This window comes from Portunus trituberculatus, chromosome 14 (assembly GCF_017591435.1).
Source record: "Portunus trituberculatus isolate SZX2019 chromosome 14, ASM1759143v1, whole genome shotgun sequence".
Classification (NCBI taxonomy): Eukaryota; Metazoa; Arthropoda; class Malacostraca; order Decapoda; family Portunidae; genus Portunus; species Portunus trituberculatus.
The window spans coordinates 16,439,184-16,461,683 of record NC_059268.1 but is presented as its reverse complement, the minus strand read 5'-3'; the positions used below and the strand labels follow the sequence as shown (position 1 = coordinate 16,461,683).

General features: G+C 40.6%; 2 protein-coding genes across 16 annotated transcripts in view; one reads left to right on the top strand and one right to left on the bottom strand.

Moving 5' to 3' along the window:
• LOC123503863 overlaps positions 1-20,929 on the bottom strand; it is a 105,940-nt gene extending 85,011 nt beyond the window's left edge. For 3 of the 14 annotated variants that reach the window (XR_006674631.1, XR_006674633.1, XR_006674627.1), the window contains exon 1: positions 20,362-20,549. Coding sequence is in view for 1 of the 14 variants with exons in the window: in XM_045253992.1 (XP_045109927.1) it covers positions 20,876-20,883 (8 nt within the window). In the remaining 13 variants the exon portion in view is untranslated. Of the gene's footprint in view, positions 1-20,361; positions 20,550-20,875 lie in introns of those variants that run through there. The other 11 variants (XR_006674632.1, XR_006674628.1, XR_006674629.1 and 8 more) reach the window with 11 other exon arrangements.
• Positions 1-22,500, top strand: part of LOC123503861 (neuropeptide F receptor-like) — a 120,749-nt gene that overhangs the window by 16,452 nt on the left and 81,797 nt on the right. The gene's annotated exons all lie outside the window — the stretch shown is intronic.

Sequence of the window (22,500 nt, the reverse complement as noted above, 5' to 3'; positions counted from 1 at the left end):
GTGTGTGTGTGTGTGTGTGTGTGTGTGTGTGTGTGTGTGTGTGTGTGTGTGTGTGTGTGTGTGTGTATACCGTTGACAGAAAATCTCATTTAGTTAAGTCACCCCACGGACGTCGACCTTGCTGTCTACTCATGCTGCAATATTACTCGCAGGAGAAATCCCAGACGTTCTTACTTATTTCAAGATATTAAAATAATCCCTTGGGCGCTCACGTCAGCAAAGAAGATACGCCGCCGGATTTCCTGAACTGCGTATACGTGCGTTGGACGTCTTCATTATAGAGGTTTTTCCCCGCGGACTGTCCCACTGGTTGTATTGACGGTTAATGTCCTTCTCTTTGATCTTTCCCTGTGAGATCAGCTTATTCTGAGGGCAAATAGGGATTGTCTTAAGGAAGAGATTGGGTTCTGATAGTTGGTTAGTAGAACAGACTCAGTAATCAGGTTGTCAGGCTGTTAGTGAAGAGTCAATACGATGATTATCCATTGTTCGTTTCCTTTGATGTCTGCTTGCTCCACAAACAGTTGTTATTGTCATATGGTTTATTGTCAGTAATTGTTTGTCACGTTGTTAGTGTCATTTCTTTACAGCTCGAGTGGTGGGTAATTGAGTCAGTAATCGTTTGGTCACGTTGTTACTTTCATATCAATAGAACGCTTTTAGAACGTTAAGAATTATGGGTAAGATTGATCAGTGAATTATTAGAATATTTTATACTCAGACTGTTCTTATGTTCTTATTTTAGTAATCTTGCACCTGAATATACATCGTTACCACTACTGGAATGGATGCACAGAGGGCAAGGCACTAACTAACCAACTTCAATGCCCGAGGACTGAGAACATGTGGATAGCTTGCACGGACAGAGAAAGCAGCGATCAAAGGACGTGTCTGGCGGGGTAACTCGAAGGAAACTCCCTGAAAAGCATTACACACTGTTAAGTATATCTAGACAAATGCTGCAGAAGGTACAATAGTATCAAGGAGACTGGCAACTGAGTGGGTCATTTTCTTTATATTTCTTGTTGCCCTTGACTTTTCCTTCTCTCTTATATAAAAAAAAATATTCCTCTGCATCAGCTTGTGTTTCCCTGCCACACACTCTGCTACATTATACACTTCACAATCAAACAACTACATCATCTCAGCAACACTTCTCTCATATTACACAGCTCAACTAAAACAGCTTCTTATGTAAATCCTTTCCTGCAGCTAAATTTTCCACAAGAGCATCGAAACAGGAAACTTTTCTTGCCATTTTTACATGAAGGACGATTAAACTGCTTGAGGAAAACGGCTAAGACTTCAAACAGCGGTAGGATCAGTGTCTTGCGTGCGTCAGGGCAATTCAACGAAGCCACTGATAAACTGCTTATCCGTGGAGCTCGCTACCGTCAGCTCCCCACTAATGTCTGGTGCGTCAAGCGAGGCAAGGAGATCAGTGTATTATTCTGTCAAGTAGGAGTATTGGAATGTTTCTGTCGATGCTCACTGATGGCATTACTCAGGGAAGTGATGGTGGTTGAGTGTTTCCTTAGATAGTTCTGAGGATGTGGTGACCGTTCTGATGGTGGTACTCTGGCGGTGATTAGTAGCAGTAGTAGTAGTAATAGTAGTAGTAGTAAAAGTTGAGATAAGAAAGCAATAACACCAAAAAACAATGATAAAAACTATATGTACCCAAGATTTGTTAAACATTTCCATTAACCCCTTCAGTACCATGACGCACTTTCATTTTCATTCTGTTGACTATTTGGTGATTTTATACAGCTTCAGATACTTATATGGGATTAGAATAGACCATAGACCCTTCCTGATGTTAATAAAATGGTCTAATCGTACACAAAAACTCAAGAAAAAAAAATGTGTCCCAGTAATGAAAGGGGTTAAACAAGTGTCCATCACCATTACAATCAACTACGATTCCCTAAGACAAAAACACCTCATTCTTGCCACTAATTTCTCACTGATACCTTTAAATTACACCACCAAACATACGCTCTCCCTCCACCGAGCTCTTCTTCTTCCTCCACAGCTTCCACTACTCCCTGCACAATGAACCCCTATGAAAGACTGCGTGACAAGGGACGAGAAAGTACCAATCACATCTTTTACCTTATTCCCCTCTCGAAGTGAAGCGAAATATTGCAATCTTAATATGGTTTCTGGGATGGTAAGATAAGCTATGTTGTAAAAAGGCGAAGTATTGCTCCTCCTCCTCCTCCTCCTCCTCCTCCTTCTCTTCTTTCTACTCGTACCGGTGGACTTTGTAAGGTCGTTCTAAAGCTGAAGCAATCCACGACAACGATTTCTGATGCATTTTTCACTATGAGAGAGAGAGAGAGAGAGAGAGAGAGAGAGAGAGAGAGAGAGAGAGAGAGAGAGAGAGAGAGATATGGAGACAGACTTTGCAATCATTAATCACACTTTTTCACAATCTCAGCAGTAAAATGTCCGCATATAACTGGACTCTAGTCGATCCAAATGCGGTTCATAATTTCCTGCGAGATGAAGAACCACGCACTTGCATTTCAGATTCGAGGGATTTTTTTTTTTTTTTTTTCTTAAATTCGCTGCATATTTTTTTTTTTCCACTTCACTTCGCTTCTGGTTCCGATGAGTAAGACGAAACTGAGGCCTTGATTTTGCCAGCGGCGGAGAGTCACCTTAATGACCTGATGTTAGTTCCTAAATAAGATGAAAAAGGAGATAAAAAAAAAGATAAAGGTGAAGAGTCGAGGTACGAGGCACAAGTTTCTTTTTCTATCATTTTTTTTTCCTTTAATATCTGACTTGATCTGATTTTCTCTTCTTTTTTCTTATTTTCTTATTTCTTATTCCTCTTCGCTGTTTTTTATCTTTATTTTCTTTCCTGTGTTATTTATTTTTTTTATGTTTATCCTACTTTATTTTCCTGTTCTTACTTTTCTTTCTTAAATCTTCTCGCATCTTTTCTTTCATTCATATCTTTCTCTTTCCTGTTTCCTACCTCTCATTTCCTCTTTGTTAATTCTCCTCTTCCTGCTTTTTTTATTTTACTTTATTCCTGGATTTCATTTCCTCTTTCTTACTTTTTTTTCTTTCTTAAGTCTTGTAGCATCTTTTCTTTCATTCATATCGTTCTCTTTCCTGTTTCCTATCTCTCACATACCCTTTTTCGTTCACTCTCCTTTTCCTGCTTTTTATTCTACTTCATTCGCATGTTTTATTTCCTCGTTCTTACTTTTTCTTTCTTAAGTCTTGTAGCATCTTCTCTTTCTTTCATACCTTTCTCTTTCCTGTTTCCTATTTCTCATTTTCACTTTTTTTTTTATTCTACTTCATCCGCCTGTTTTATTTCCTCGCTTTTTCTTTTTCTTTGTTATGAGTTCTCGCAGCTTCTCTTTCAGTTTTTCATATTTTCCTCTATATCTTCATACTATTTGATGCTTTACTGCCTCCTACTGACCTATTGACTCGAATATTCTGACGATTTTCTTCCATTTTCTATCTAATCTTTCGCTCCTATTGATCTGTGCAAGTCCCAGATGGTCATATCACCTTCATTTTTACGTAGTACTTCTTTTTTCATCGCCCCTCTTTCCTTGTGGAGCAGAACGCGCCCTGTCAACTTGTCCGAAACGTATCATCGAACGCACAATATCTTCCTAGAGTACACGAAGCCACACTCGTCTCATGATTTTTCCTGTAATACCAGAGATGACACGAGTCTCTTTTTTTTTTCTCTCTCTCTCTCTATCCGCGATAAATGTAAAAAAAAAAAGAATATTTCATGTCACATTTCTCTCTTGCATATGTTCTTTTCAGTGCAGTGGCCTATTTATTTTTTTTTTATATTTGCGTGAATGAATGGGTACTATTAACTTTCTTTTTTTCAGCCTTTCAATATTTTCGTTCGATTCTTTTGTCTTTGCTCATAACTATGATTGTTGATGTGTGTGGGTTAGTGACCTCCTTTTAAGCCCTGCAGGTTGTTGTTTTCATTCTTGCTTCAGTATTAATAACAGCATATGGTTCTCTGCCGTGAGTTCAGTGACTGGCACTTCTTTTGTGTTGACATTCTCTTGCAATAGTGATGCATTTCTTTTCTTTTTACGTATTCCAATACATTACTTCCATCCATGTTAATTTGCCAGTTCTGAGTCCACTGAGTGTACGTGTTCTTTGTGTTTAAAGTCTCATGCACAAATTCTTATTTTTTTTTCTTTATGTATTATGCAATACGTTTTCTCTCCATTCATTACTTTCTGTTTTCAACCACAAGTTTTTTTTTTCTGAACTCAGAGAACGACTTTTATTTTGTTCTGCATTTGCATGCATGTACATATCTATTCTTTTCACCTCTTTGTAAAAACATGACGTTGTTATATTCTTTTTTGTTATTGGCAACAGTCGAGTTGCATATTTGCTTTTCTGTCATTGTCCATTTCGTTTTGCATGCTATTCTTCATCCTCACACGCGTAATAACCTGACGTTTTTTCTTACATCTATATTTTTCACACATTACGCTAATACAATATGTTATTCTAATATGTTGGGTTCCATAATTTTATTTCTCTATATCATTTTCCTCATTCTATTTTATAGGGAATAATTTTACCTTCCTGAGTTAGTTCATGACGGACTAACACTCTATCCTTGGATGTTGTTATCAGGAGTTTGGCGTCTTATGTAACCCGACCAAGTATAACGGACTTAACCCCTTCAGCACCATGACGCATTTCCATATTCATTCTGCTTAGCATTTGGTGATTTTATACAGCTTCAAAAACTTATGTAGTGGATTAAAATAGTGAAAATTGTGGCCATTTATCTTCTGACCTCCATAGACCCTTCCTAATGTCAATAAAATGGTCTAATCGTACACAAATCTCCAGGTAAAAAAAATTAATGTGTCCAGGTATTGAAGAGGTTAAGGGGAAATACTAAGGGTTTTAATGGTGCTTTCACAATCCTAGCATTAGTTTCAACAAAGACTGCATCATCAGTTGAGAGAAATCTTCCTGAGGCACCGACTCGGACAATAATCGTTAACATTTTTTTGTAAGAATCTGCAAAGAATACACGTATAATTTTGGTGTTTTGGAGAAGTCGGCGTGTCTGATATCGGCCTGTTCTTTCATCTCGGCACGGTTTTCTTTGTCATAGTATTCCTGCACAACAAATAACACCCGTTTCATTTTATTCAGAATTTTCTAGATAAAATACAAGACACTTTGGAAACATTTAAAAATGTTTCAAACTAAAGATGTAACGGGACACGAAAAAATGAATATTAAAACGAAAGTCTAGTTGCGAGTATTTACCTTACAATAACCGTTCTGCAGAATAGGCGTCACCAGAACCCGTGAATACTGTTAATTTAAACACTTAAAATTGATGTTTTGCAGCATATAGGCACCTGCTTTTAGGAGGGCAGATTTTGAGGGATTAAAAAGTTATCTACAGGGAAGAAACAGGGAAAGAACAAAGAGGGAAGGTCAGGTAAGGGCCAGGACGGACGTGAGAGAGATAAGGCTGGGTGAAGGTGAGATAAGGTGCGAGGGTGAAGGGAGCGAGGAGGTGAGAAATGACAGCAAGGGTGAGGAAGGAGGAGTGCTAAGTGACGTGCATAATGAGGGGACCGGCAGTACAATACATCCTTACATCAAGATTTCAGAATTCGCATCTCCAAAGAACTGTGGGAACGTACAACTTGCATTAAAATACACCGCAGTCAACTCAGACCACTGCGAGCGCCCCAATTGGCAGTTGCAAGGGACGTGAAGTGATATATGTCCTTTTGTTTCTTTTGGTGAGCAGTGTGTGGGTCTGTGCACTGTGTGGAGATGAGACTATCGATTATTGTGCCTCAGCGTTTCATGTTGCTCGCGTTTTCTTCATAGACATGTTCATCTTTGTCTTCTCCTCTTTCTTCTCTTTTCTTTCTCCTCTTCCTCCTCTTCTTATCATTTTTTCTATCTTCTTCCTTTTCAGTGTTTCATGTTGCTTCATAGACATTTTTATCTTATTCTTACTCTTACTACTTTATTCTATTTTCCTTATTTTTTCTTTCTCCTCTTCTTATTTTTTCATCTTCCTTTTTCGTATTTCATGTTGCTCACTTCTTCTTTATAGACATTTTCATCTTTGTCTTCTTTTCCTCTTACTATTCTTTCTTTCTTCTCGTTTCTTTCTCTTCTTCTTCATCTTCTTATTTTTTTTTTATTCTTCTTCCTTTTCAGTGTTTCATGTTGTTCACTTCTTCTTCATAGATATAGTCATCTTTGTCTCCTCCTCCTCTTATTACTCTTTCCTTCTTATCCTTTCTTTCTCCTCTTCTTCATCTCCTTTTTATTCACCTTCTTTCTCAGTGTTTTATGTTGCTCACTTCCTTCATTGACATTTTCATCTTTGTGTCCTCTTCCTCTTATTATCCTTTCCTTATCCTCCCCTCTATCTTATTTCTTTTTCATCTTCGTCTTCCTTCGTCTCCTCCTCTCTCCGTTCTTTCCATCCATTCCTCTATCTCTCCCTCTAACTCCTCCTCCTTTCCTTCAATCTCTTCCCAAAGTGTCCCGTATTGGTTCCATGTATAACGCTTCTCCAGTTGGTTCGCTTACGCTACAGATAGAAAACGGGAGTAATGACGTAGAAGAAAAGGCAATTTGAATGTGAAGTGATGTTTCTCCCCCGATAAGCATTTTTTCTTAGCGTCTCCAAGTCTTCGGTGTCCTGTCTGTTCTCAATTCCTTCCCTCCCTCTCTCTCTCTCTCTCTCTCTCTCTCTCTCTCTCTCTCTCTCTCTCTCTCTCTCTCCACATCTACCTCGAAGTGTTGTGAAAAGAGAGGCAGAGAAAAGTGAGAATAAAGAACTGGGATAAAAAAGGTGAGAACAATGGAACTTCAAGACACCGTAGGAAACACAATTACTGCACTCTCGTTTCAACATTTACTTTTTAATCATTTATTTATTTTTCTTAACCTTTTCGGTACTGGGACGCATTTTTATCTTGAATTCTAGGTGTGATTAGACGACTTTATTTACACTAGGAAGGGTCTTCATTATTTTGATTCTCACGTAAGTTTCTGAAGCTGTGTAAAATCATCAAATAGTAAGCAGAATGAATATGAGAACGTGTCCTGGTACTGAAGAGTGCATTTTTACTATTTTCTAATGAACTGTATTATCTCGTTGTTTGCTACGCCTCTTAGTTGATGAAAATATGAAGACAAAAATTCTGTTCTTGCTGGTGCTTGAAAATTATGACGTTTTTCAGAAGTAAATTTACAAACTGAAGGCATTTTTCTTTAATATTTTACTTTCATATCTTCTGGAGAACGGAAATTAAGTCTTTATTTTCAGCATTTTTTTTTCATTTTCATTTCCCCGGCATTTGCATTTCACACACGTATAAAAGACACATATTTTTATCTCTCCACTCTTATTCGCTTGTTCACGCGGGGAGAATGGAAGCCCAAGTAACACACAAATGGGAAAAAATGTCTGTAACGAAAAGGTTAAATAAATAAAGAACCATGGGGAGAATATAACAACTTTCTCTTTGGCGTCACTCAGAACATGCAAGAATTGTCGGGATTTGAAAAGAAAGACTGAAAAAAAGTGAAGGGGGCAAAGATTTCTCGTTGATCCTTTCCTTTGATATCCTCGTTCATGGTGCCCCCTTTCCCTCAAGCCTGTTTGTTTTTCACGCTGCGTCTCACGGTTCAATGTTCGTCCATGGTAACCCCTTTCCCTCAATCCTGTTTGTTTTTCACACTGCGTCTCACGGCTCAGTGTTCTTTCTGTCTCGTTCTATAACAAGAGTCTCTATTTTTCTTTTCAATTCGAAGACTATTCTATGTACCTTCTTTTTGCTTATCGTGACATGGCTTGCAGTGCCCTCTGTTTATCATATAAGTTGATTTCAGTGTTGCTTTTCACTGGGATACTTAACATTATTCCTTATTTTTCTATTCTATAGGTCTGTGTATATTTTTCTCTCTCTTCGTCTTATTCTAACTCGGCTGACTGTTCTTTGTGTTAACCATGTAATGAGGAAGACGTTTAATATTTCTTTTTCCACCTGAAGCTTCTTTGAGAACAAGTAATTCTAACAAGTATCTTCAATAAACCTGTATTACAATAGTATTTCTTTCCCTCAAGGTGGATTACTCATCTTTCACATGCTGGATATAGTGAACATTTCCAGCCAAAGGGCAACAATTTTTTCTTTTGCCTTACTTCAATTTTCCCTTTGGCGACATTATAACACTTCAATTCCCTCTCCCTCTCTCTCTTGCATTACGGGTATGAGCTTACATTTTTTTTCTATTCTTTTTGAATGAGTAAAATATGTCTTGCTGTTTCAATACCCAGAGTTAATATTTTTAAACACACACACTATTCAAAGATCGGAAATAATGAGCTTTGAGCTCGCTCCGTAGGGTAACGTCTGGCTGTCTCGTCAGAGACTGCAGCAGATCAAACAAACAGTGAAACACATATACAACCTCTCTCTTACACACACACCCACGCAAACACATCCACGCACACACCCACACACCGCGTAATGTAGTAGTTAGGACACTCAACTCACAATCGAGAGGGCTCGGACTCGATTCCCGGGAAGCGGCGAGGCAAATGGGCAAGCCTCTTAATGTGTGGCCCCTGTTCATCTAGCAGTAAATAGGTACGGGATGTAACTCAAGGGGTTGTGGCCTCGCTTTCCCGGTGTGCGGAGTGTGTTGTGGTCTCAGTCCTATCCGAAGATCGGTCTATGAGCTCTGAGCTCGCTCCGTAATGGGGAAGACTGGCTGGGTGACCAGCAGAAGACCACACACACACACAGTCTCTCTCTCTCTCTCTCTCTCTCTCTCTCTCTCTCTCTCTCTCTCTCTCTCTCTCTCTCTCTCTCTCTCTCTCTCTCTCATTTATCACTTCCCTTCCTTTCCATTATTTCTTGTCAGTCTCCAGTTTTCACTTCCCTCCTCTAACTCCTATTCTCTTTTCGTCATTATCCTATCCCCTTCAATCTTTTTCATCCTCATCTCCATCTCCTTCCATTTCTCCTCCTCCACACGTCATACCCTTCATCTCCTCACTCATCTTCTTCATATCCTCCTCCTCTCCTCCTTTCCTATACTTCCCTTCCCTTCAAGCTAATCGTTTATATCTCGTTGCAATCTGACCCCTCCCTCCCTCCCTCCCTCTCTCTCTCTCTCTTTCTCTCTCTCCTCATCCCTCATTCGTGCCCCCTCAGTCTCTTTCCCCTTGGACATCCGGGCGCTGGAACATGCATCATTGTCTGACGTTCCCCCCCGAAATTTTGGGTTAGCGAGCAAACAGTTTTGTCTGTTTTCATGGGGAATGTTTTGTATTGGCTATTGTGTGTGTGTGTGTGTGTGTGTGTGTGTGTGTGTGTGTGTGTGTGTGTGTGTGTGTGTGTGTGTGTGCTGCTTTTGTGTTTATTTTATTTGTCTGTGTATTTGTCTCTTTATATTGCTGTCTCTCTCTCTCTCTCTCTCTCTCTCTCTCTCTCTCTCTCTCTCTCTCTCTCTCTCTCTCTCTCTCTCTCTCTCTCTCTCTCTCTCTCTCTCTCTCTCTCTCTCTCTCTCTCTCCAGTTCTTTTCTTTTCTATTCCAGCTATGAAATCTCGGTCAATTAAAGCAAAAACAGGAGCGTTCAGGACTTGCCTCATGTAGGTCAACTGGGGTTTTTGCTGTCTCCTTGTGTTCTTATGTGTATCTCAAGTGCAATGTCAAGTGTTGGATCCCTCGGCAGCTCCTTCCCTTGGATATTTTTGCTTCTATATTCGCAGAGGACTCAAACAAAGGTCACCAAAAAGAAGCAAAGTCAGAAATACACGTTGATATGTCATTCTATCCTCAAAAAGACGTAAAATAGGAAAAATACACGTTGATATGCTATTCTCGCCTCCCCAAAAAAGACGTTGTCAGAAAATACATGTTGATACGCTATTATTTCCTAAAAAAACACGTAAAATAAAAAAAAATACACGTTGATAGGCCATTCTCTCCTCAAAAAAGACGTAAAATAGGAAAAATAAATATTGATATGCCGTTCTCATCCCCCCAATAAAGTTAAATCAGAAATCGTGAAGAAACTAACCTCACATAATCAACAATCACAGTGCTTCATTAATCATTACATTGCTGGCTTTTTTTATATCTAAACCTAGAGGAGAAGACGACAAACTGCAGCTGCTTTCCTGCGTAATTGAGTCACATGAGGAAGCGAAAAGCAGGAAGTAGAGGAAATCAACACAACTGGAACTTAAACCTATGTCTGCGCCTCCAGGGAAAGACTCGTAACTCTAGCACCAACTAGCGTCTCTTCAATGAGTGGTCTCTGCCTGCCTTGCTTGTTCTCGAGTGTTTGTTTTTGAGGTATTGGAGAAACGTGATTGGAAAGCATTTGTCGTGTGTGTGTGTGTGTGTGTGTGTGTGTGTGTGTGTGTGTGTGTGTGTGTGTGAGAGAGAGAGAGAGAGAGAGAGAGAGAGAGAGAGAGAGAGAGAGAGAGAGAGAGAGAGAGAGAGAGAGAGAGAGAGAGAGAGAGAGAGAAGAGAGAGAGAGAGAGAGAGAGAGAGAGAGAGAGAGAGAGAGAGAGAGAGAGAGAGAGAGAGAGAGAGAGAGAGAGAGAGAGAGAGAGAGAGAGAGAGAGAGAGAGAGAGAGAATGTACCAGCACCAGCAGCAGGTCATCTCCCACACACTCACGTTCCTACAATACTTTCACCGAAGGACAAACAAGACCGAAGAAAGAGAAATAAAAGAAATTAGTGATAGTTTTTCTTCTCAGCGTTTGTTCACCTTAGTTGGTGTTAGGTTGATGGTGGGGTAACGACGAAGCCAAGCTGTCGGCAAATTTTTAGTTTTCGGCACATCATCCAGGGCTAAGTCGATGAGGGAGTTAATATTACAGGTAACTATGGTAACCGGGCTAAAATCTTCCGTCAGCTGATTTTTGGGGCGTGAAAGAGACGATGTCCAAAGTTAAAAATAGGAAAAAAAAAAGAAAAGTCGCGAAAATAAAGTTAACTCACAAGCAATTTCCAACAGAAAAATTGCATATGAAGATATCCAATTTACTTTCTGTGAGTTGTCTTGATGGTTCTCTCTCTCTCTCTCTCTCTCTGAAACAGCTCTGGGTTAGTGAAAGAACTGTCACTTTTCTCTCCAACACAAAAGAATATTTACAACAGTCTTCCTATTCTTTCCTTCTCTCACTGCACTTGTTGTTGCTTTTGTTGCATTTTCTCTCCTTATTGATCATAGCTTAGTGTTATTTAGCTATTTTTCCTTGTCATTTTCCTTCGGTCAATAAATATGGTTCCAGTCGACGACTTAACTTTTAAGAGAGAGGTGTCGAGACATTTGTCACTGAATTTTGACTAATATTTTTTATTCTTTTATGGAAACTACAATTCAAGTGGGTTTTTTTTTTTCTAATATTCATTTTTTTGCCCTTGGTAGTTCTCCCTCTTACATAAAAAGAAGTCACTTACTTCCTTCGGCTATTATCGCTATGGACCTTCCTAAGTCACACCCATCACAAACACTTCTCCTTTTACTACATCCATACATCTTCTCTTAGGTCTCTCTCCCCTGCAAGGTAAATACTATATCCCTTCTAACTTTCCTCCCACACACTCCTCGCCTCAGCTCTTAACATGCTCATGGCGCTTCAGGTTCGCCTCAAGCTTTGTCTCTACACTTACGCACATGAGTAGCTATGTCTCTCATCCACTTAATCGTTTGTTCCTTAATGTTATGCAGTTTAAATACGAATATCTACTGAGTCTTTTCTTAGATGAGTGTAGCGGAATGTCCAAGGGTATTCAGAGGCCAAGTTTAACTGTTAACCCATTCAATACTGAGACGCATTTTTACCTTGACTTTTGAGTATGATCAGACGATTTTTATTTGCTTTAGGAAGAATCTGTGGAGGTCAGAAAGCTAATTGCCTATGTCTTTACTATTCTATTCCCAATATATGTTCCTGAAGCTGCATAAAATCGCCAAATTAGTAACCAGGATGAATATAGAACCGCGGCATGGTACTATAGGGATTAATGAGTCTACGGTAACCACTTCATAGCTCAATATCAAACAACACCAGGTACACAAGGAAAATAGTAAGGTTTGCCAGAAGACATTGAGGGTCGGGCTGAACTAATAACGAAGATAAACAAGAAGACAAGTATTCACCGTACTTTTTCGTAATAACACGCTTGTTCTTGAATGTTTTTACGTCTCATCTCTACAACGTTCCATAGCCTGTAGTAAGAGTTATTAGGATCTCCAAGAGTTTTTCATAATTCCAGATATTTTTGATGGTACTTTTACATCATTGGTAGAAAGTAAAAACACCCTTGAGGAATACATTAATAATTTCTATAGAGTTTGAAAATAATTCTTATGGAAATTATTATTCAAAAATGCAGAGAGAGAGAGAGAGAGAGAGAGAGAGAGAGAGAGAGAGAGAGAGAGAGAGAGAGAGAGAGAGAGAGAGAGAGAGAGAGAGAGAGAGAGAGAGAGAGATCAATAACACTTTTTTCCGTTTTTGTGCTCAAAATATCTTTCTACTCTCTCTCTCTCTCTCTCTCTCTCTCTCTGTCTGTCTATCTATCTATCTATCTATCTCTCTCTCCTTAATTACAAAGAAGCATTACCCGAACCCACAACTTTGCGCCTCCGCTGTGCCTCTCAAGACCCTTACAGAGGACTTTGGGCGCGTCTTGGGGTCGTAGCTCATCCTGGCTTTGTTGTGATTTAGCGGCGCTGGCAAGCAGAGTGAGGGGAAAGAAATTATTGAGGAAAAACTTGGCTAACCTGTTGTTCAGCTCTTCCGTGCGTAGAAACATGTATATCGGAAGGTACAGAAGGAAAGGTTGGCGTGTGGGTTAGGTTGCGTTGGGGTCTCTTTTCCCTCGTTTTTTGTGTTCTCTCTCTCTCTCTCTCTCTCTCTCTCTCTCTCTCTCTCTCTCTCTCTCTCTCTCTCTTTCTCTCTTTCTCTAACATTTCGTTAAGAGTGGTGATGGGCAAATGTTGTCTCCGGCACGTAAAGGGCCAAAGGCTGAAACTCTATACATTCTTCAACCATTCTTGGATGCATATGGAGATGAGGCTCACGTGTGGCGGGACTGTGGGCGGCAAAAAGGTCAAAGAGTGTCGATGGAAGCCAAGCTGAGACGAGACGCGAGGCCTATTGGTTCCTGTGAGGGCATTCACGATTCTTCCCCTCGCCTTGAGTACCATGACGCGTTTCCATATTCATTTTGTTTACTCTTTCTTGATTTTATACAGGTTCAGAAACTTCTGTGGAGGATTGAGATACTGAAGACTGTGGCCATTAATCTTCTGACTTCCATAGAACCTTCATAATGTCAATAAAATGGTTTAATCGTACACAAATTTCAAGGTAAAAATGTGTTCCAGTATTGAAGGGGTTAATAGATACATTTCTAATTAGTACCTCATTATGTAAGGGAAAAATTCAATCGAGTTGAATGGGTAACTCTTGAAGGGGGAAAAGTTGGCTCCTCAGCGGGTGTTCCTTGCTTAAAGTAAATTATGCCCATACATTAACTGCCAATGACATTATGTAGATCCACGCTCTTGGGAATCGAAGGGAAAAGTAATTCACCGTGGTCCTGACACCTTACGCAACACACCCACGAGGCGCCATTATTCACCTCGTATTCCCTTCCCTTGGCTCCGGGCGCGTAAATGTCTTGACTCTCACCCTCCTTCTCCTGTCTCACGCATCACTCACTGCCACGCTGGCATATCAGATGTGTAAATGCTAACTCTCTCAGTGTGTGTGAAACATTTGAAGTTGAAAAGATATGGGAGGCTGTCACATTCATACGCCTCTACAGACTATTCATATCCCCGAGCTCTAGAAAAGGAGAAGTCATAAATAAGGGAGAGGAAAAGTCGTAAATAAGGGAAAGGAAAAATCATAAATAGGAAAAAGGAAAAGTTATAAATAAGGGAGAGGAAAACCATTAATAAGAAAGAGGAAAAGTCACAAATAAGGAAAAGCAACAGTTATGAATAAGGGAAAATCATAAATAAGGGAGAGGAAAAGGGAAAAAGGAACCGATGATTATGTTGTGCATCTCCCACGCTACCTAGCAACGGATCACAACTAAACAACTCAATAACTCACAGCCAATCTCTGCTAAATGAAGTCTGCCTTGACCTTACCCGAGATACGAACCTAGGGAGCTAACCACTGCACTGTCAGGGTGTGTGTGTGTGTGTGTGTGTGTGTGTGTGTGTGTGTGTGTGTGTGTGTGTGTGTGTGTGTGTGTGTGTGTGTGTGTGTGTGTGTGTGTGTGTGTGTGTGTGTGTGTGTAGTGTGTGTTGAAAAGGTATTAAAAAAAGCAAACATTTCAAAGGGAATATAATTTTGCATTGTTTTTTTTCATACTACTTTCTACTTTACGCGGAACTAAAGCAGAGATTACATAGTGAATCGTTTTTTTCTGTAAAGGATTTCCGGTTTGCAGTAAATAATCTCAGCGTGCGTGTTGAGAGCATCGCCACTGGAGCTTCATTTGTTAATTTACCAGAAAAACAAAATAAAATCTGAAATTGTTATTGAGATGTTGACTCGTAATACTCACTCTCCAACGATTTCAAAATGAACAACTCAAAAATTGTTCATGTTACCTTTCACTACATCGTTTCTTTCTGCTGCAGGTATTCGTTTATGTGAGAATCAACCAATAGCTTCACTCTTTCATTCCTTTCACATCCTATTTTTTCTGTTTTATTTTTTCAATAGAATAGAATTAGTTTCAAATGAAGGGAACGATAACTTAATTTTCCTCTCATTTCTTTTTTTTCTCTCTCCATGTTTTGTCCTTGACCAGCCTCCCTCACGCAAACAATTGTTCTTCCCTTTTGTAAACCATTTTGCTGCTTTACTATGACAGGAAAGAAAACGTTAGCTGATCGTTTTATCTTTTGAACTTTTGATCGTGCTCCGTCAGAGATAGAAATATAAGAAACCGGGTAAGAAATGTTTTTTAATCCTTCATTACTGAGACGCATTATTTACCTTGATTTTTTAGGCATGATTAGATTGTTTCCATTGGGAAGGGTTTTATGGAAGTCAGAAGATCAATGGCCACAGTCTTTACTATTTCAATCACCTACATAAGTTTCTGATGCTGTATAAAATCGCCAAATAGTAAGCAGAATGAATATAAAAACGTGTCATGGTACTGAAGGGTTAATTGAAACAACTTATGATTCTTAGCCAGAAACATTCATCTTATCAAAATTCCCATTCCAGTGAGCACCGAGGTGGGTGGACGATTTGCCTCGTTAGAGAAGCATTGGAATTCTCTTTATTGTTTCTGAAAGCGATGTGCGGGAGTGATAGTGGTGGTGCTTGGAATTGGTAGAATGGCTGGGCTTCCCTGTAACTGTCAGGCTTCGCACCAATCGTATACAGTCATTGCTTCAGTCACTCCACGCGGCCACGTATTCTTTCATCCAAGTCTCGCATCGAGCCAGTTCTGGTCTCTCCGTGAGCTATCCAAATAAAACAGACTTCTTATTTCTTCAGGAGCTTATCAACAAAAGATAGTTTATGAAAAGACGGGAATTGCATCTATTGCCTTCCTAGTTCCGATTATTTTTACTCTCCCAAACGAAAAATAGCGGCCAAAGTTGATTGTGGAACTTGATCACGTCTGTTAACTAGCAAACAAAAAGGGGGTAACCGTGGAAGTGGGCCGCTGTCTCTGATCTTTACCCCGAGTATGCAAAATCGGCTATGGAATAAAGGCAAAACGTGAGTAGCGTGGCTTGGTATGCATGCGCACTACTTGTCACAGTGATTACTTGTGTCAGGGTGTCTTTAGGATATTGATACATTTAACACCCGAGGCAGACGTAGCCGCTCCATGCCATTTGCACCTTTGCCTGTCAGTTCTTCATCAGAATATACGGAAAGCTGCAAGGTGTCACCAGCGTTACCCGTAGCAGACTGATTAGAGCACATATAGCTATATTTACTTACCATCACTTTCAATAAATCGAGCAAATTACTGACTTGTGATGAGTGACCTAAATACAGAGTCAGTTTTAGTCATCTACCGCTTTCAAGATATATTTCCATTTTTTTATTTAACTTTTAGTCCTTCCTTGAACACTAAGTCTACGAAGCTTGTTTACGTCATTCAGTGCCTCTTTTAGATTCTTTTTCATTCTTCGAATCTATTGAAAGTATGAATTCAAAACACCTAACAATCTTTCACTAGAGATATTGCGCATAATTTCCATCTTTCTAGAAATTCTTCCTTGTAATGATTCTAATGATGCTCCATCCTTCCTACATAGAAGCCCTTTCATTCTTGCCATCTAATACTCCTCTAGAAACAGGACAACACACTTCTTTCTAATTTACTTCACTCCTTTCATACTTTCTATCTTCATTATCCCTATGCTAGTACTCTATTTGATTCGGTCTTTATCTATTTACCTTTTCATCTTGCGTCAGTTTCCCCCTTCGCCCATTACCTCTGGCGGATCACCTTGGTTAGGCCCTGCCATTAGTATATATATAATGTTACGTTTCCTCGTTAGCTCTTTATAAGTACTTTAAAGGGGCAAAAGGGTCAGCCATCTGTTTCATCATTTCTTGCTCGGGGCTTCCTTACTCTATGTCTCACTTTAATGAGTTTTTTTATCAGCCCTCTCGACTTCGTGTGCCCGCGGGTTCTTTGCGGCACTGGTGAGGGGTGAGTGATAATTAAAACCACCGTGAGTGAAAAGTTATTCCTTAGCGTCTTCACATTAATAATACTTTCTCACTGCGAGTAACTTTAGTAACTCCCACGCCACTCTTCACTCTGTGATTTGAGGGAGGTTAGATGTCAAAGCGGTGAGTAATGACGTGGCGGGATCTTTGTTCTCTGTTATCTTGAGAAATCGGATCTCAAGGCAAGGGTTCCTATCTTTTTTTTTTTCCCCCACCGGCGAGTGTCTTACGTAAGTCATCTAGAAAGTAATCAGCACAGGAGCATAAGAACGAAGATGGAAGAAGATGCAAGAAACCGCCAGTCTTTCACATTGTAGTCCTTGTAAAAGCATGCCTATCTGTTCCCACCTATCATTCCTATCAACAAATTTCCCTTGTATGTTCAAACCTACCTATGCAAGAAGCCGCCAGCCTTTCACATTGCAACCCAAGTGTAAGCATACCTATCTATTCCACCTAGCATTCCTATCAACATTTTTTTTTCATACTCTCAAACCTACCTATTGACTCGCCACTAACAACTAACAACCTGGCTACTGAGTTTATTCCATTTATCTATTACCTCACTCGAGAACCACTTTCCTCCTGCATACATGTTTTCAAGCAATAGTAAATTTAAACCTGACACTTTTTTATTCTATTTTGATCATCGCCTGAGGCATTTTCATCTTTCTTTTCCCGTTACCTGAGCAGCGTATAAGTTTCCTGTGTAAGGTGCGTCGTACTAAGGGAGGTGGACTGCTCGACTTAGCGTGTCTAGACCCATTTACTTTATCCCTCTGAAGATTGTGAGGCACGACAGCCGAGGACTTGCCTGTGTAGCGCCCTGATAATGGGATTTGTCACAACCCTGTTAGGCTCCCCTTTCTGATTTTCTCTCTCTGATTCTTCCTTTATTTCCATTTCTGCTTTACCTATCTTTTATACACGTATTATTCTCTCTCTCTCTCTCTCTCTCTCTCTCTCTCTCTCTCTCTGTGTGTGTGTGTGTGTGTGTGTGTGTGTGTTCACTGTTTGATCTGCTGCAGTCTCTGACGAGACAGCCAGACGTTACCCTACGGAACGAGCTCAGAGCTCATTATTTCCGATCTTCGGATAGGCCTGAGACCAGGCACACACCACACACCGCGACAACAAGGTCACAACTCCTCGATTTACATCCCGTACCTACTCACTGCTAGGTGAACAGGGGCTACACGTGAAAGGAGACACACCCAAATATCTCCACCCGGCCGGGGAATCGAACCCCGGTCCTCTGGCTTGTGAAGCCAGCGCTCTAACCACTAAGCTACCGGGCCGGTGTGTGTGTGTGTGTGTGTGTGTGTGTGTGTGTGTGTGTGTGTGTGTGTGTGTGTGTGTGTGTGTGTGTGTGTGTGTGTGTGTGTGTGGGTGTGTGTGCGCACGCTATGATGTCCACCCTGAACGGAACCTAGGAAGACTCGTAATATATAGAAAAGCGAGGAAGAGGAGGGAGAGCGGGCGAGGATCGAGAGCTCATTGGCAGAGAAGAAAAGGGAGAGGGAAGACGGAGTAATTACAGGAAGATTAGTTCGAGGCACAAGACTATAGCAGACGGTGAAGGGTCGAGAAGAGGGAGGTGGAAACTTCTGTAACCTGTGGAAGAGGATTTTCTTGTTTTTTTTTTAACTTATGGCATGACCCGATGGTGGAACTCTTCTTGGATAGGAAAACTCTAAGTAACCTGAGCCGCCGGAGTGGTATAGAGGAGGCGCTGGGTTCAGAACAGACAGCTCCCAGCATTGATTCCTAGCTAGCTTGTGACTTTAGCCCTTCAGTACTGGGAACGCATTTCTACCATGAGTTTTTGGGTATGATTAGACGATTTTATTTACATTAGGAAAGGTGTATGAAGGTCGAAAGATTAATCCCTTCAGTACCATGACGCGTTTCTATATTAATTCTATTTACTATTTGGTGATCTTATATAGCTTCAGAAACTTATGTCGGGATTAAAATAGTGAAAACTCAGGCCATTATTCTTCTGACCTTCATAGATCTTTCCTTAAGTCAATAAAATCGAGTAATCGTACCCAAAACTCAAGGTAAAAAATGTGTCCCAGCACTGAAGGAGTTAATGGCCAGAGTCCTCACCCTTTTGATCCTCACATGCGTTTCTGAAGCTGCATAAAACCGCCAAATGGTAAGCAGAATAAATATGAAAACGTGCCACCGTACTGAAGTGGTTAAGGGTACTCGTGTGGTGATCTTTTCTAAGTGGTTTGTTAAGTGACTGTAGTGTGTATGGCTGGCAGCTTCTTGTGACTTCCCTTGTGGTTTTTATAAGTATTTGTTCTCTTAACCCTTCCAGTACTGGGACACATTTTTGTCATGAGTTTGGGTATGATTAGATGACTTTACTTGCATTAGGAAGGGTGTATGGAAGTCAGAAGATTAATGGCGAGAGTCTTTACGATTTCAATCCCCACGTAAGTTTCTAAAGCTGTGCGAAATCACCAAATACTGAAGGGATTAACTTAACGCGAATCAGTTATATTATCAAAGAAAGCGATATCAACTGTAGAGCTTCCTGTTAGAACGTTCTGGCAATTTTAATGATACACGAAAGCAGCATTACCTATTAAAAAAACAATAAATGTAGAACTAATCAGAATTTTCTTGTAAAAATACACGTCAACATCGCCCTTTCCTTCCCTTTCCATACACAAGAGGACGGAGCTTATCTAAGATCACACAGGTTGACGTGAGCAGCGCTAAAAACAAGGTTAATAAGCTTGTTTATCTGAGATTCCTCCGGCACATAATGACATGGCTTGGCGCACCTCGTTAAGGCCACGAGCTTATTACAAAAATAAAAGGGGAAATGAAAAACACTGTCAAGATATGAACGTAGCAATGAAGCGACACATTTCCCAAAATAACAGTCACCATGTACCACAGTTGGCAGACACAGGCAATGCACGCGCGTAGTTCATATTGATCACACTCAATTTCCGCTACGATTATTGTATTATCTCGAAAAATAAATATTAAATAGTTTTGTCACGGAAATGGAAATTTGATCTCACAACACGCATTATATTGTTATCATGAGTTAATAACAATTTTGATTAGTAAATGAGAGAGAGAGAGAGAGAGAGAGAGAGAGAGAGAGAGAGAGAGAGAGAGAGAGAGAGAGAGAGAGAGAGAGAGAGAGAGAGAGAGAGAGAGAGAGAGAGAGAGAGAGAGAGAGAGAGAGAGAGAGAGAGAGAGAGAGAGAGAGAGAGAGAGAGAGAGAGAGAGAGAGAGAGAGAGAGAGAGAGAGAGAGAGAGAGAGAGAGAGAGAGAGAGAGAGAGAGAGAGAGAGAGAGAGAGAGAGAGAGAGAGAGAGAGAGAGAGAGAGAGAGAGAGAGAGAGAGAGAGAGAGAGAGAGAGAGAGAGAGAGAAACAAATCATAAGCAGACAGACACACAGAAGAAAAAAAAACAAGACAGGAAAATAGGAAAATATCTATTGATGGCACACACAGGCAAACAGACAAACAGACAGACATATAGACACGAAAAAAAAAAAAACAGTCAAGCACTAATAACTACCCCAGTTAAAAATGACACTTCTGACCTTTTTGTTTTGGCAGTGGCACCTTCATGGACCTTTAAGGAGGGATGTGGTTATAAGGGGAGTCTTCATTATCCTTGGCCAGTGACTCTCTTACATAAAAACAGACAGCACTTTATACCACAGCACAGCACAGCACAGCACTTTATACAATAGCACAACACAGCACAGCACAGCACAGCACTTTATACCATAGCACAACACAGCACAGCACTTTATACCACAGCACAGCACAGTACTTTGTACCACAGCACAGCACAGCACTTTATACCACACCACAACACAACACAGCAAAGACAGCACTCTATACCACACCACAGCACAGCATAGCACTTTATACCACAGCACAGCACAGCACTTTATACCATAGCACAACACAGCACAGCACTATATAACACGGCACAGCAATAGCACAGCACAGCACAGCATAGACAGCACAGAGAGCAGCCCAAAGGAGGTAAAAAACGGGGAATTGAAGGGCGAAACACCTCAGACGCCTTAAGAAGTGGAAATTAACCTCTTCATCCACACTTGTTGACGACTAAGGCTTGTTGGTCCGCCGCCGTGCCTTGCCGCCTCATGTATACTGTACGTCCCCAGCCAGACACGGAGAGAGCATGGTGGAGCATAATTCTATCTCCTGATCTTTGATGATATATGCTTTTTTTAGTCTCTCTGTCTCTGTTTGTCTCTCTCTCTCTCTCTCTCTCTCTCTCTCTCTTATGATTCATGTGTCTTTTTATGTTTGTTGTTGTTATTTTTATTATCATTATTATTGTTATTATTATGATTATTATTTTTATGCTACTACTACTACTACTAATACCACTACTACTACTACTTCTACTACTACTACCACTACTACTACTATTAACTACTACTACCACCACCACTACTATTAACTACTACTACTACTACTACTACCACTATATATATTTAAACTGAACCCTTTTTTTTGTATATCACGTAGGGTTTACACGGGGATTTATGGGCTAAAGGGTATACCTTTTGGGGTACCTCCTATCTCAAAGCCCACCCGCTAGGAAACCGTTGCCCCGAGTGAGGAAGCCCAACCTACACTCGGACCGTGGACAGGATTCGAACCCGTGCGCTTGGAGACCCCTGGGACCCCAAAGCGCGCATGGATCCACTGTACCACGGCTTTATTGAACGTTTCTTACTAACATTCTTTCTTCAGGCAGTGAGTCAAATCAACGCTTTCATCTAACCACCCCAGCGAGGTCACAGCTTATGATGTTAGCGGCAAGCCGTCACGAGTGTTTATTATGATTTTCGAGGCTTGTGATCTGAATCTCGACCAGTGACGTGTGAAATTCTTGATTGCATCTAAATTTAGCACCCGTTTTGGGCCTCAGTGCCTTCATTACACAGTCCAATAATCATAGTCCATACTAAACTTAACTAATCACGCGTAGAGGCCGAGAGAGAGAGAGAGAGAGAGAGAGAGAGAGAGAGAGAGAGAGAGAGAGAGAGAGAGAGAGAGAGAGAGAGAGAGAGAGAGAGAGAGAAGACAGAGAGGATAACATCCGCTTGTGTGTGTATCACTCAGGAAGGAAGAAAGAAGGAGAACCAGATTGAGGCTTAACTTTCAACTCTTGGGGAACACAACACTGCCCTCTTCAAAGTCTATGTGGCAAGTGAAGCGCCAGGTAAAATAACATAGTAATAAAAAAGATGCTGGGAAAACTTTAACCCTCCCAGACGAAGGAGTGAGGGATTCAATTTTGAGCCGTGCTGGGAAAGTTAGTGCTCTAGAATATTTAAGTAAAAGTGGCGGGGGGCTGTCACGTCCACCTGGTCTTCAAAGGAGAGGGAGAGAAAGTGTGTCAATACGGTCAGATCATCCTGGATTGACAGTTGTGGTGAGGATGAAAGAAAGAAGAAAAGAACTCACGATACAAAACTTTGAGAATTGGACGCGAAAAAACTTGTATTACCCTTTCTCCTAATTTGTCTCTAGTTCGTGTTTGCCTTCTTCCAACTGTATTAATCTAGCTCTCTCTCTCTCTCTCTCTCTCTCTCTCTCTCTCTCTCTCTCTCTTTGTGCCTGTCTGTCTATCTGTCTATTTATCTATTTATTTATCTGTCTATTTATCTCTCTCTCTCTCTCTCTCTCTCTCT